General features: G+C 47.3%; 1 protein-coding gene across 4 annotated transcripts in view; it reads right to left on the bottom strand.

Annotated features, from left to right (window-relative positions):
- APBB1 (amyloid beta (A4) precursor protein-binding, family B, member 1 (Fe65)) overlaps positions 1–10,099 on the bottom strand; it is a 29,750-nt gene extending 19,651 nt beyond the window's left edge. For 2 of the 4 annotated variants that reach the window (XM_006885464.1, XM_006885465.1), the window contains exon 1: positions 1,575–2,292. In XM_006885464.1, the coding sequence (XP_006885526.1) occupies positions 1,575–2,292 (718 nt within the window). Of the gene's footprint in view, positions 1–1,574; positions 2,307–8,042; positions 8,046–10,080 lie in introns of those variants that run through there. The other 2 variants (XM_006885467.1, XM_006885466.1) reach the window with 2 other exon arrangements.
- Between the last annotated feature and the right edge of the window lie 2,803 nt (positions 10,100–12,902).

The following is a 12,902-nucleotide window of genomic DNA, read 5'->3' as shown; positions in this document are numbered from 1 at the left end:
AAAGAACCACCAATATACAGGAAATCTCAGGGAAGAAGAACATGTGAACCACCACCAAAGGAGGAGAATCAGAATGGGAAAAACCTCAGGACACACAGCACATTTTCTTTCATTAAAACACTCCTCCACACACAAACACAAAATCTGCATGCCAAAAGCACGGAGAACAAAACATATCAACTATTGCAACGTCTGGGCCAATTTCGAAGATGGAACTTTATTTTAGATCCCTATTCAAACAAACAAAGCTTTTTTTCAAGGTAAAAAGGAAACCTTTCAGATATTCATGCATAAGTATTTATAGATGAAAGTATTTGCTTCAAAGTAACCTTGGCTGGGGCCCAATGAAGGAGTGAGAACACAGATGCAGCAGGAGTAATCTTACACTGTTAACTGCTGGTACTGAGTGATAGGTCAATCATCTTTACTTTTATCTATGTATGTATTTTTTCCAAAGTCAGCTTTCCTTACGGACTATGGGATGCTACCCTTGCCTCATCCTAACTGTATTCCCCATGCACAAGTTCCAGTTTGAGCTCTGAGTGTGGCACATGCTGCCTGGTAACAATAAGATCCTTACTTACACTGCCTTTCCTCAAAACTCCAGGGGCATAGCTATAATGCATTATCTCTCCCCTTAGATCTGTTTGCATTTCTAGGTGAGAGGGGCAAATATAGAGGCCAAATGGATTTGAATGGGACAAGTTTAATAATCAATCCTTAGATCCTGATACCTATTCATTCCTTTTTTTAACCCCTCAAAAGCCTAATTTATTCAGTTTCTTATTTTTAGGCAGTATCTTATTCCTGAGAAAATAGTATGCTTGTGAAGCCCAGTGCAGCACTCTGCTCTGGACATGCAGATCATAAACGTGCAGCCAACACCCCTCAGTCTCCCCAAACAGACCCCACAGTGGGGAGATGCTGGCTGTTCCCTTCAGTGGCAACCTACTAAAACACAACAGAGACTGCCCCCAAGCACATCTCAACTTGACGTTACGTTCTCTGGCAGCAGTATAATGTCAGGAGCTCAAGCACTGGACTCGGACCGGGTTTAGATCTCAGATCTGTGTTAGAACCATGGGAAAGTTAATATATCTCTTTAGGTTTCTTTTTCTTCATCTTTAATATGGACCCTTTCTAAACAACATGCCTCTGGAAACTCTATGAACTTTGGGAAACGACAATAGCTATAGAAAGGCTTCAGGTCTTTTGTTCATAAGATCGCTATGAGTCGTGCTCAACTTGATGGCAAACAACAACATGACAGTATCAACCTCACAGCTCTATTGAGAGCTTATGCTGAGCATGTCACAAATGCAGAACACAGAGACTGATACCTAGTAAGTGACCGATGAATGGAGCTAGTCATCACCCCTCCAGGTAGCTACAGGCATGAATCGCTTAGCTTGTTCAAGTGCCCCCCTAATGTGGAAATGTCAGCAAGCCTGCCTACTGTGGACTGAGGACTTAGGCTTGGTGACTCATCCCAGGCTGGCCCTGGCCTCTGTCTGGAGAGGCCCAATCTTGGCCATCAAGCCCTCCCATCCTCCCAATCACGGTCCACGGTGTACCTGTGTCCTCCGGAGAGCCGTAGGAGGGGCTGCCCTGGGATAAGGTAGCCCAGCTTGAGTCCTCATCACTGGCTGCACTGTTCCGCATGCCAAACAGGAGGCTGGCGCTCTTGCTGTGCTCCCGAGGGCCTTCTGTAATGGCCTGGGGCCCGGGGGAGACCTCCACACTCTCTAAGGGCTCAGGCAGTCCCGGAGGAGAAGATAAGTCCTCCTCCTCCTCATCGTCCTCTTCCTCATCATCCTCCTCTGCCTCCCCTGCCGCCTTCTCCTCTCCCTCATCTGGCCCTGGCTCCTGAGTGCTGATGATCAGGCCAGGTCCTCGGTGCCCTCGGTTGGCTGCATTGTGGGCTGTGAGCTCCAGCTCAGAGTACAGGTGAATCAGACCTTTGGGGCCCAAGGGTGCCATCTCTGGCTCCTGGCTGGGCTCCTCTGCCAGGGTCAAGGTCACGTTTCGGTTCTGGTCGCGGTGGGCCGTGGCAGCCCGCCGGAGCTGGTTCTGGCCCTCCTTCAGCCACTTGGCATTGGCAGGGCCTGGCTCAGACCCCCCACCCTCGCCCATGGCACTGCGCAGGTCCTTGGGTCCCACAGCTGTGGCATGCAGCTTTGCGTTGAGCAGCTGGTTGTGGGTGGCTTGCAGCGGCAGGGGTAGGCTCAGCGCCGGACCTCCGTGGCTATTGGCATTAATGGCCGACTGGCTCAGTGAAGATGGAACAGACATGGCCCTGGAAGATCCTGTGGGGTGAGGAGAGGAGACCATGTTGAGCCTTTAGGTCAGAATAGCAGCACCTTTGCTTCTGCCCTAGATCTCCACCTTGAACCTCCCACACCTTCCCACTCTCAGCAGCCTAGTAAATATGGGCCATGTCTCTCCCAACTATTTTGCCATAAGAATGACTGAGTTCAAAGATTGTTTCAGCACCATCACCCCATCACAGACGAGGCCCTGGTGCACAATCCATCCCATCCCCAAATTCCCTGGTCTTGGGCAGCCTAGGGTAGCACAGCCTGTCCCTGCTCTACCCTCACTCGCACCAGCAGAACCTCCACACAATGGCTCTCTGTGCACCTCAGCCCCTGGCTCATCAGCTGGAGCCTACTGTGCCAGGGACACAGCAGGCGTGCAACCGGATGATGACTTCAAGACACTGGACACTGACTGCGCCTTTCCTCTTGCTGCACTGCTATCCCAAGCCCTCTCCCTGTGAGCACCGAGGCTGTGCTCCTCCTGTCATTGTCACTGTGTACACCTACAAAGGACTATGGGGACAGGGAAGAATGAACTGAGACCCAGACTTCAAGGTCACAGCTTTGGGAAAAGTAACAGACGAATGGCCTTCAGCTCTAATCCAGGGCTCCTTTGGCTAACAGAAGCTATGACTTGGTAGCTGTTCCTGTGACGTGTTTTTCCTTGGCACCAATGCCCCTGCCAGACCTTTCAATACTTCCTGCTTAGGTTACTGCCACAGCCTTTAATCTGACCTCTCCAATTCTTTACACAGTGACAGTAACAAAAGGGTCGAGCATATCAGAGATGGTGCAAGAAAGAGTAAGATTCAGATCTCCTGTCCATAGGGTAGCTATGAGTTGTAGTCAACTTGATGGCACCTAACAACATCAATAAGTCCAATGTTTTTAGGAATTCTTTTCAAAATTTCAAGTCACCAAACCTCTCTGAGCAATCCCTAAACCTTCCTTTGACAATCTAATTTATTATTTAGTACTTAATATTATTTCCTTATGACTATAATTTAAGTGATGAAGATTTTTGTCTTTTCCCCTCCCCTCAATGCAGTCTATCCAGTGCCTAGCACAGTCCTGGCATAGACTTGATATTTGTTTAATCACTGTATAATTATACTCTCTTTGCTCCTCCAGGCCACCTTTCAGCATCTTCTCTGGTCTGGAAATTTCAGATATACAGTTTGGTCACATTACTGTGTTTTAACCATTGGTCATGGTATCCCAAACTCTGTAAACATAGTAAACCAAACTCTGCCTTTCAAGTGTATTGTGGTTGTTAGCACTGAGTCAGAATCAACCCATATCTGACCCTCCAGCAGGTATTCAGAGGCAGTTAATCGCACGGAAGGAGACTGACCATCTTTTTCCCCACAGAGCAGCTGGTGGACGTGAACTGTGTGCCTTCAAAATTAGTGCAACTTCTTAACACATTGCCACACACTTTTAAATTGATGACCGTGCTTAGAAACACATTTTGTCATCATTTGTGGTAATGTGTTAGTGGGGGTTTCCTATTCCATAACTCAGGCCACCCCTCCTTCCTCAGATTCTCATCACAAGCCTTCTTCAGAGTGGTTTGTACCCCACCTTTCCTTCTAGTCTTACTGCCCAGGAATCCCATTATCAATGATTCGTCCTCTACTCCTCTGTCTCCCTACCTTTCCGCTGCTCTGACCGCCACTGTCCTCCTCTGACCTTCATAAATTTCTTCCTCCTTGACCAACAATATTCCGTTCTCCCTCACCCCTGATCCCTCACTGCACAACCTTCCCTCGGGCCAACCAAAAAAACTACAAAAGTTACCATCAAGTCATTTCCCCCTCATGAAGGCAACCTCATGAGTTATAGCGTAGAACTGCCTGTGTGTCTATCTCATGTGTAACTACTGGTCAGTTCAATGTGGCTCCAGCTGGGCAATGATAAAAGTCCTGGTTACTGGAATAAATTAAGGGAGGAAAAAACAGATGACTCCACCTCTACCCCAAACCACAGCAATCCTCCAAAATTAGAAACCAAACTGTGCCCGCCCTGGTTCAAACACTGGATGGCTCACCACTGCCATTAGGATAACGTCTGAACTCATTAGCAGGATATTCCAGAACCTTCCAGAGACAATCTCTATGACCCCTCAAACCTCCTACCTCTCTGCCTCTTTCACACCTTCTACTCCAGCCGCAGGAAATGCGATAGATTCTGGAACATGTCATCCTCTCACAGCTCAAGGTCTTTGTTTGCACTACTCACCAAGTCTGAAATTCTGTTTCTCCTTGTGAGAAACTCTGCTCATGCTTCAGAACTGAACTCTGTAAGCACAGATCCCCAGCAGGAAGCCTTTCCTATTCAGTCCTTTCTCCCCACCTTCAAGGAGCTGCTCCTTCCTTTGCATCTCCCAAGATCCAGCACTACACGTTATCAAAACCTCTGGAACCATGCTTTATTCAAATATTCATCCCTAGTACTAAGGTGATGTGTTACGTATCTGCCACATAGTTGATGATTTGTGTGGAAGGAAAGGAAGGCCAAAAGAGGTAGGGACAAAGGAGATGCAGAAAGAACCAGGCATGAGGATGCTTAGAAGCTGCACGGGAGGAGACACTAAGGAAAATGGGTGTGACCCAATGGGCTGGACACTGGCAGTGTTCAGGAGGGTGCTGGAGAACGACGATGACAGGTCCATGAGAGGGAGGATGGGACAGCGGTCCTAGATAGGTGAGGGCTGAGATCTTGGAAGGGAGAAGAGTAAAGACTTAGATTACACTAACATTCTGGCTCAAAAGATGCTTAATAGTGATATCACTATGAGCTGGAGGAGCTAGAGTACCTTGTGACTCAGCCAAGGTCAAAGAATTATAAGTTTTCTCTAAAACAAGGGTGTTAGAACCAAATTTCTTAGGGTTCAGACAGCACTAACCTTCTTTAGCACTTAGAGCATATGCACTGTGTGACTGGGATCAGGACAGGTTAGGTAGCCATCAGGGAAGCCTGCTTACCTGGTCTCGGGATGAGAAAGTATTGAAGCAAGAATGGGGATGTTCTATTGTAGGTAAATGCAGTGGCCCAAACAGCGAGACCCAGGCTGTATGAGCACCATAACCTCAGTTTCTGATGTAGAAAACATGATCAAATGTCCAACTTCTTCAAGAAGGACAAAACTCAAATCTCCTCTCATTGAACTATCTATGCCTGGAGTATTTCAAAGGGATGAAAAGAACATAAAGGTTTTGGTTCAAAGCAGCGAGTTGAGCAAAGAAATGCTAAGGGTCAGGGTTAAAAGGAGCTGACAGCAAACTCTAGGGCTAAGAAGATGAGGATTTTTTCAAAGTAAGGGGCTTCAATCCTGATGGTTCATGCTATGTCAGGCTTTGTGCTGGGCACAGGGAAGAAAATTAATGGGGGGAAAAATGGCTTCCTCCTCTATTGGACCTCACAGTCTCAAGGAGAAGCCATCTTTGAACAAGCCATTAAAGTGCAGTGGAGCCCACACAGGCATTTCTTCTGAGGGTCACACTGAACTGTCACTGATTTGAGGGGAGTCTTTAGAAATCACCACCATGGCAAAAGACATCAAGACCAAAATCAAGAACTACCAAACTGCCCCTTTTGACAGCTGCTTCCCCAACCAGAACCAAACCAGGAGCTGCTGGTAGAACTACCGGGATTTCCACCACTGTGAGAGGGCAATGACTGCCAAAGGTGGCTATGTCTCTGTGTGTAAATGGTATCAACACGAGTACAAGTCGCCCCACCCATGTCCTGGGTGTCATCCTGTGATGAGAGCAGGGCAGAAGGCACATTCCCTGGGAAGTGCTGAACTGGCCCACCTCACCTCTCTGCTGGAATCTTGAATTGTCACTTATCTAATTAAAAAAAATTTCCTGGAAGAGTCGGGGGGGGCGGGGGGGAGAAGAGTGCAGCATAATGCCAGTGTCTACAACAATGCCTTGCATTAGTATGGACTCATCATTTGTTGGATAAATGACTGAGTATCCTAATGGAAGGAAAACAGACACTACAAAACTACAAGACTTATTCTAGGCCATTCACCAAGGTCTGCCTGAGAAAGTGGGGTTTAAGCTGAGACTAGAACCCAACTTTTGGTGGACAATCCCTTCCCTACCCTTCCTCTCAGAGAGGATAATCTCCCCTTCTAACTCACAGAGGAAAGGGAAACCATCAGAATGAAGCATCTTCTTCTTCCTAAAAGCAATCACTTAATCCATAATGTGTATCCACTAATCCTTTCCTGCTTTTCTAGGAATATTTCATCACCATTCATCTGGAGTCCTTGAATGGTGCAGAGAGTTAATGCCTTTGGCTGCTAAGTAAACACTGGAGATTCCAATCCATCCAGTGACTCCTGGGAAGGTCTGGTGAACTACTTCCTCCAAAAAAAAAATGCCACTGAAAACCCAAAGGCAGAGTTCTGAAGTTGTCATGACTCAGAATCGACTTGACAGCAGTTGGCTGGCTGGTTGTTCCTCCTTTGTATTGTCGTTTAATTCTCTTTTATATAATCAATACTTCTCAATGAAATTCCCTCTCTCTGTTTACAAATTGTTTCTTTGCCCCACAATCCTTCAGAGCAACTCTCTTCTCTACCTATTTTCCCTTCTACATATGCAATCTTTTTGAAAAAGTTATCACTACTCACTGTTACCATTTCCTCAACTTCCACTCATTCATCAACATATGCTAATGCAGCTTCCACTCCCAGAACTGCTCTACAACTATCAAGGACAACAAGGACCCTGTGTTAATCCAACAGACACTTGAAGTCCTCATCTTAATTGCATTTCTCAGCAGCACCATATGACACTGTAGACCATTTTTATCATTAATCCATGGCTTCCATAGAAGTATCCAATATTCCAGTAGTCCACAGAAGTATTCCAATATCTTCTTGTTTTCTAACCATATTTTCTGGTACTGCTCATTACCTTCTTAGGCTCTTTATTGCCTCATCTTCCTCTGTGAATCATCATATGCTATAATTTCTCATAATATGCTCTGATTCTCTCTTATCCCATATTCAACGGGTATTTGTTTATGCCGACAGCTTCAGTTACAAGGTATGTATTGATGATTTACAAATTCAGGCCTCCCTCCATTTCAACCTTTTACCTGGCTCCAGACATGTAAATTCAATTTCTACTCAACATTTTCACTTTGCTGTCTCAAAACCCTCTTGAACCAATATGCCCCAAACCCACTCAAGTTTCTCACGCTCACTTGTAACTGCTTCTCTTCTGGAACCCCACTCGTGAATGTTAAGAGCATGTATCCTGTTGTGCTAATCAAAAGCAGAGGTGTTACCCTTGACACTTCTCTTTTTCACTTCCCATCTTCAATTCATCCCTTAGGATCAGCAGTTGTCTCTCTGAAAGTTTCTGGACTTCATTTATACTTCACATCTACTACCATCAACATTCCTTAATCAAAGGAACACATCAACAAACACCTTAAGACCAAAATCCCGACGCTGCCTAAACGGTCCTGCTCAGTCTGATCCGTGTCCTCCTCTCCAACTCTGGTCACTCTGTTCTCCATTCTCACTGGCCGTTTTTCAATTCCTTGAAAGCGTCACATTCTTTCCTTCTACGAGCAGTCTGCATATGCTCTTTACTTCTATCTGGGATCGTCTTCCTTTAGCTCTTCAGCCTAATCAACTCCTGGTCATCCTTTACACCTTAGTTCAAACTCCAAGGTCTCAGAGAAGCCTTCATAGACCCTCTTTCCCCAACCCAGGCCAATATAGCTTCTGCTCTTCTGTGTTTTCAAAGAACTGTAAATCTTTCCTTCATGGCATTTACTACATTTATATTTGTACTACATGCTTATTTGATCATCTCTCCTCTTCTCTCCTGGGCTGTCAACCTCATAAGAATACACACCTGGTCTATTTTGCTTCAGTGCCTAGCCCACTGCCTGGTACATATTAGGTGCGCAAAGGTTCAAATGAATAAATGCTTGGATATTGAATAAATGCTTGGATATATATTTTTAAAGACCGCTCAGGGTGTTGTGTTGAGAATAGTTAGAAGACAACCGGTAAAAGGGTAGGTCAAGCAGGAGAGAAAAGGATGTGGCCTACAACAAATTTGGTAGCATTAGTGTTGGAATGAAATGAATGGACGTAAGAAGTATTTAGGTAGTGAACATGACAGAACTTGGTGACAATAAATGTGGAGAATCTTGCCCAAGATTTCATCACTGAGATCTCAAGAAAGAGCAGATATAAAAGCACAGTAGGCAATGAATACAGGGAGGATAAGTGATTCAGCTTGGAACTTGTAAGTCTGGAATTTCTGTTAGATTTTAAAGAGATGTCAAGAGGACACCTGGATATATGAGTCTAGTGTTCAGAAAGAGGTCTGGGTCAGATGTAAAAGTGAGGAATCATCAGCATGCGTATGGAACTGGAAACCCTGGAAATGAATGAAATGCCCAGGGAGAGAATGCGGAAGGAGAGAAGGCAGCAAGAAACACACCTGCATCTAAAAGGAGGAGAAAGCTATCAAATGAGATTGAGGAACAGGCAAATGCAGTCGAAAAGAAACGGAATTTTTTTTAAGAGTGAGTAAGCAATCATCACTCAATACAACTAAAGAGAAAAATGAAACGGTATCCACTGAATTTGGGCAACAGAGATCTCCTGTGACCTTGGTGTTAGCCGTTCCTGAGGATGTCAGGGCCAGAAGCTAGAGAGTACAGTGGCTTCGGGGAATGAATGGGAGGTGAGGCAATGAAGACAGACTGGGTTTTGGCTTTGATGGGGGGAGAGGGGTAGGGCTATAGCTGGAGGAGCTCGGAATAGGAGAGCCGCACAGACATAAAAAACAGATTTGGAATAGCCTCGGTACTGGGGACGGGAAAACCGCTCCTCCCGAGCGCTCCTGCCAGCGCTAGGCCTCCGCGCTGAGCAGAGGCAGAAGCGGCCCCAGGGCACACCCCACGGTCGCCGAGGGCGACAGAATGCGGCGTGACAGATCCCAGGCCTAGGAGGGACTGCGGCCGGCTGGAATCCCTGTAGCTGCTCGCCCCTCCTCATTCCAAGGTCCCTTCTCAGCCCTTGACCTCCCATCCCCCACGTCAGCGCCCCTCCCTGCGCGCCCCCTATTCTCGAGCCCCCTAGTCTTCCAGGAGGGGCAGGAGATAAAGGTCAGTGGAGCAGGCGGTGTGAGGCTCCAGGTGGCTTTGGCGAAGGGGAACCCGAGGGCAGTCTGCGGGAGCGCGCTGGGTGGGCCGCCCGCTGGGATGGGGCCTGGCCGGGGAGCCCGGGCCGCTGCGGGGAAAGGGCTGCGGGGTCTGCCGACCGCTGGAGATCCAGAGCGGGCCGCGGGGGCTGGACCCGGGCAGGGGCAGCTCCTACCTGCGCGGCGAGGCCCCAGGCCCAGGTGGCGGAGGCGGCTCAGGCTGCGGGGCTCGGGCTCCGCCGCGGCTTCTCCATCACAACATCCCCCGCCCAGGAGCGCGCGGGCCGCGGGGCCGCGCCCCGAGCGGCGGAGGCGCGCGCGGGGGGAGGGGCGCCATCTTGGGCTGGGCGCGGTAGCACCGCCGAGAGCCCCTCGAGGGCTGCGCCCGCCGCCGCTCGCCGGGAAGCCTTGGCGCTCTGCCGCCCACCCTCCAGGGCCCGCGTCGAAGCCCCAGGTCCGGCACCCCTCGCCAGCCGACAGCCCTCCACCCTGTCCCGCCGGCCCCAGAACGCTGCCCAGCCTCCCCGACCCCTGCCCAGCTGGCAGTCCCGGCGAAGCCACACAGTCCCCGCGCGCGCCCCGCAGGGCCCTACCCCGTGGCCGCTTAGCGCTGCGGAGCCACCGACCCGGAGGCGGGTGCGGGAGCTGCGGTGGTCGGGCCGGGCCGGGAGGGGCTCGGAGGAGGCCGCCCGCTCCTGCTCCGCTCTTGCGGCAACACTCCTGACGTCCTGGTGCGGAGGCAAGGAGGACACAGCGCAGGGATAAGAATAGCGCGTGTTTATTGACCACTTACACTGTGCCAGTGTCTATGTTAAATCCTTTACCATGCATTAATCCTCACAGCAATCCTATGGAGTAGCTGCTATTATTACCCTCTCTTTTACCCCCCCCCCCCCCAGGGGCAGACACTGAGCTTCTAAAAGGTAAAGTTACTTGCCCTCAGTCAGAATAAGTGCTGAAATCTGACCAGGACCCCGTTGTTTCCTAACAAACTTGAATGCAAGACTGTCGCACCAACGCCTCACAAATGTCACAAAAAAAAATAAACTGGTCCCTGTGCAGAGGAACAAAATCCAAGCGGGGAGAGTAGTGCTTAAAAAGCATGAAGGAAGGAATGATTGAGTTCGGTATTTGTTGTAGACCCCTAGAATAATAAACTGTGGTTTGGTTTTAAGAGAAGACTCCAAGAGAGGGGGAAAACATAACCACAGGGCAATAATAAGCCTGCTGAATATCCCATGGAATGACAAGAGCAAACAATTATGTCTTGGAGATTGTGCAGCCAGAATGCTTCTTGGAGGCAAAGATTATAAAGCCTAATGGTCTCACATACTTTGGGCATGTTGCTTAGAAAAGGCAACCTTCTTCTTTGGAGAAGGTCATCAAGCTTGGAAAGGTGGAGCGGTGGCAAAGGAGAGGAAGTCCTTCAACCAGGGGAATTGACAGAGTGACTGCAGCAATGGAGTCGAGTGAGCCAGAGATGATAATGGTACAGGATAGGACAGGGTTCAGATCTGTTGCTCATCGGGTCTGTTCATGCAACTATTGAGTCATACTCAACTTGGTACCTAACAACAACTACATGACAATTGTTTCAGGAATTCACCCACTCTCCATAACTCCAGGAAGTCTGGAGTCCATGATAAATTTAAATTCTGTTCTACATTTCTCCCCTTTGAGCAGTATTCTTCTATGGACTTTCCCCCCTTTCTTTCTTTTTCTGTACCGTCAGATCAGATCGACTGACACAAGAGGAGGTTGTCCTTTCTTCTCCAGAGGAGCTTCTGGTGGTTTCGAACCCAGAGGCTTAAGGTTTGCAGTGTGGCTTCTTGCCACTAGACCACCAGAGCTCCCTTTCTTCTCTGGCTTTTTTATTAAAATACTCAGTAATGGGAACTGGGCATCATTCAGTTCTAGCTTCATGATGGAAAAAGCAGTTGTTTATGAAGGAAATGAACCATGCATTCCACATCTACCTGCTCTTAGCTCTCATTTGCTGTTCCAGGTGAGAGGAGACCAAGTATGTCCACGGCAAGTTTTTCATTGTACTGAGGAGCTGACTAGAAATGTTCTCGGGGTATCTAAAACTAAAGGTGTCCAAATCTGAATTTATTCTTTCTTTTCCTTTTATCAGGGCTCTTATAAGGAGTTTTGCTGAGGTGAAAGAGAACCATCTTGAACACATACACACACTCCAGCCTAGATGTGGATTCAATTTTTTAATTCATCCCAGTAAATAGCACCACCCTTTCTCACTTACTTTGGGCATGTGGCAAGGCGGAGATCATGCTTGGAGAAAGATATCATGCTCGGAAGGGTGGACAGCGCAGGAGAGGGAGACCCCAGATGAGATGTATTGATACAGTGACTGGGGTGATGGGAGTTGATGTGTCGGAATTAGTGAGACTGGCTCAGGACAGGGAAGAGTTCAGGGTACGTAGGGTCGCTATGCACTTCAAGTGACTCAATATAAAAACAATATAAAACAGTGTAAAAACAATAACATACTATGACAGGTTTGGAAGCAGGAGTGGCATCCACTTCCTAAATAACATGCCTCCGGGAACTTTATGAACTTTGATAAATGTCAATAGTTGTAGAGGGGCTTCAAGCCTTTGGTTCATAGGGTTGCTATGAGTCATGCTCAACTCAAAGGCAATCAACAACTATTCATTTGCCCAACCCTGGAGTGTCAAGATAATCTTTGTTTATACTTTCATTTGAATTGATGACAAATATGTTACATTTTTAATCATGAAAAATTTCTAACATATGTTAGAACTATAACTTGTTTTTTATATAAGTATATATAATTCTTTTTTAAATTTTATTTTATTAATTTTAATGAACATTTACAGAGATTGTGGATTTTCATTCCTTCATTGTTGCATTTTTTTCTTTAGCCCCTCCCCCCAGTTTGCTCCTCTCTTTGAAAAGCAAAAGATAAACTTCTTCATTGGTATACAATCACCCGCCCCCAACCTTGCCCCCCCAGCCCCAAAATGCACTTCTAATTCACTCATTGCTATCTAGTTGAAATATAACTCATAGCTGACCCTCTAGCAGGTTTTGGGGAGGCTATAAATAGTGGAGGAGTTTACCATCTTTCTCCCAAGGAGCCACTGGTAGATTCAAACTGCCAGAGAGATGTCATTTTTTAATTAGCACAACTCCAACAGACTACACCATAATAGCTCCCTGTATATGGTACACTCTCATTGATTTCACATACAAGCAAGATTCTACTTAAGATTATCCAAAAACGACTGGAACAGCACATCAGCAGAGAACTGCCAGAAGTCCAGGCTGGGTTTAGAAGGGATCGTGGTACTAGGGATATTGTAGCTGATGTTAGATGGATCTTAGCTGAAAGCAGGGAATACCACAGAAATGT

Source organism: Elephantulus edwardii, unplaced genomic scaffold (genome assembly GCF_000299155.1).
Source record: "Elephantulus edwardii isolate Elephantulus edwardi_28Jun2011 unplaced genomic scaffold, EleEdw1.0 scaffold00044, whole genome shotgun sequence".
NCBI classification, from domain to species: Eukaryota; Metazoa; Chordata; class Mammalia; order Macroscelidea; family Macroscelididae; genus Elephantulus; species Elephantulus edwardii.
Note: the sequence above shows the minus strand (reverse complement) of the source record. Positions and strands in the feature narration are given on the sequence as shown.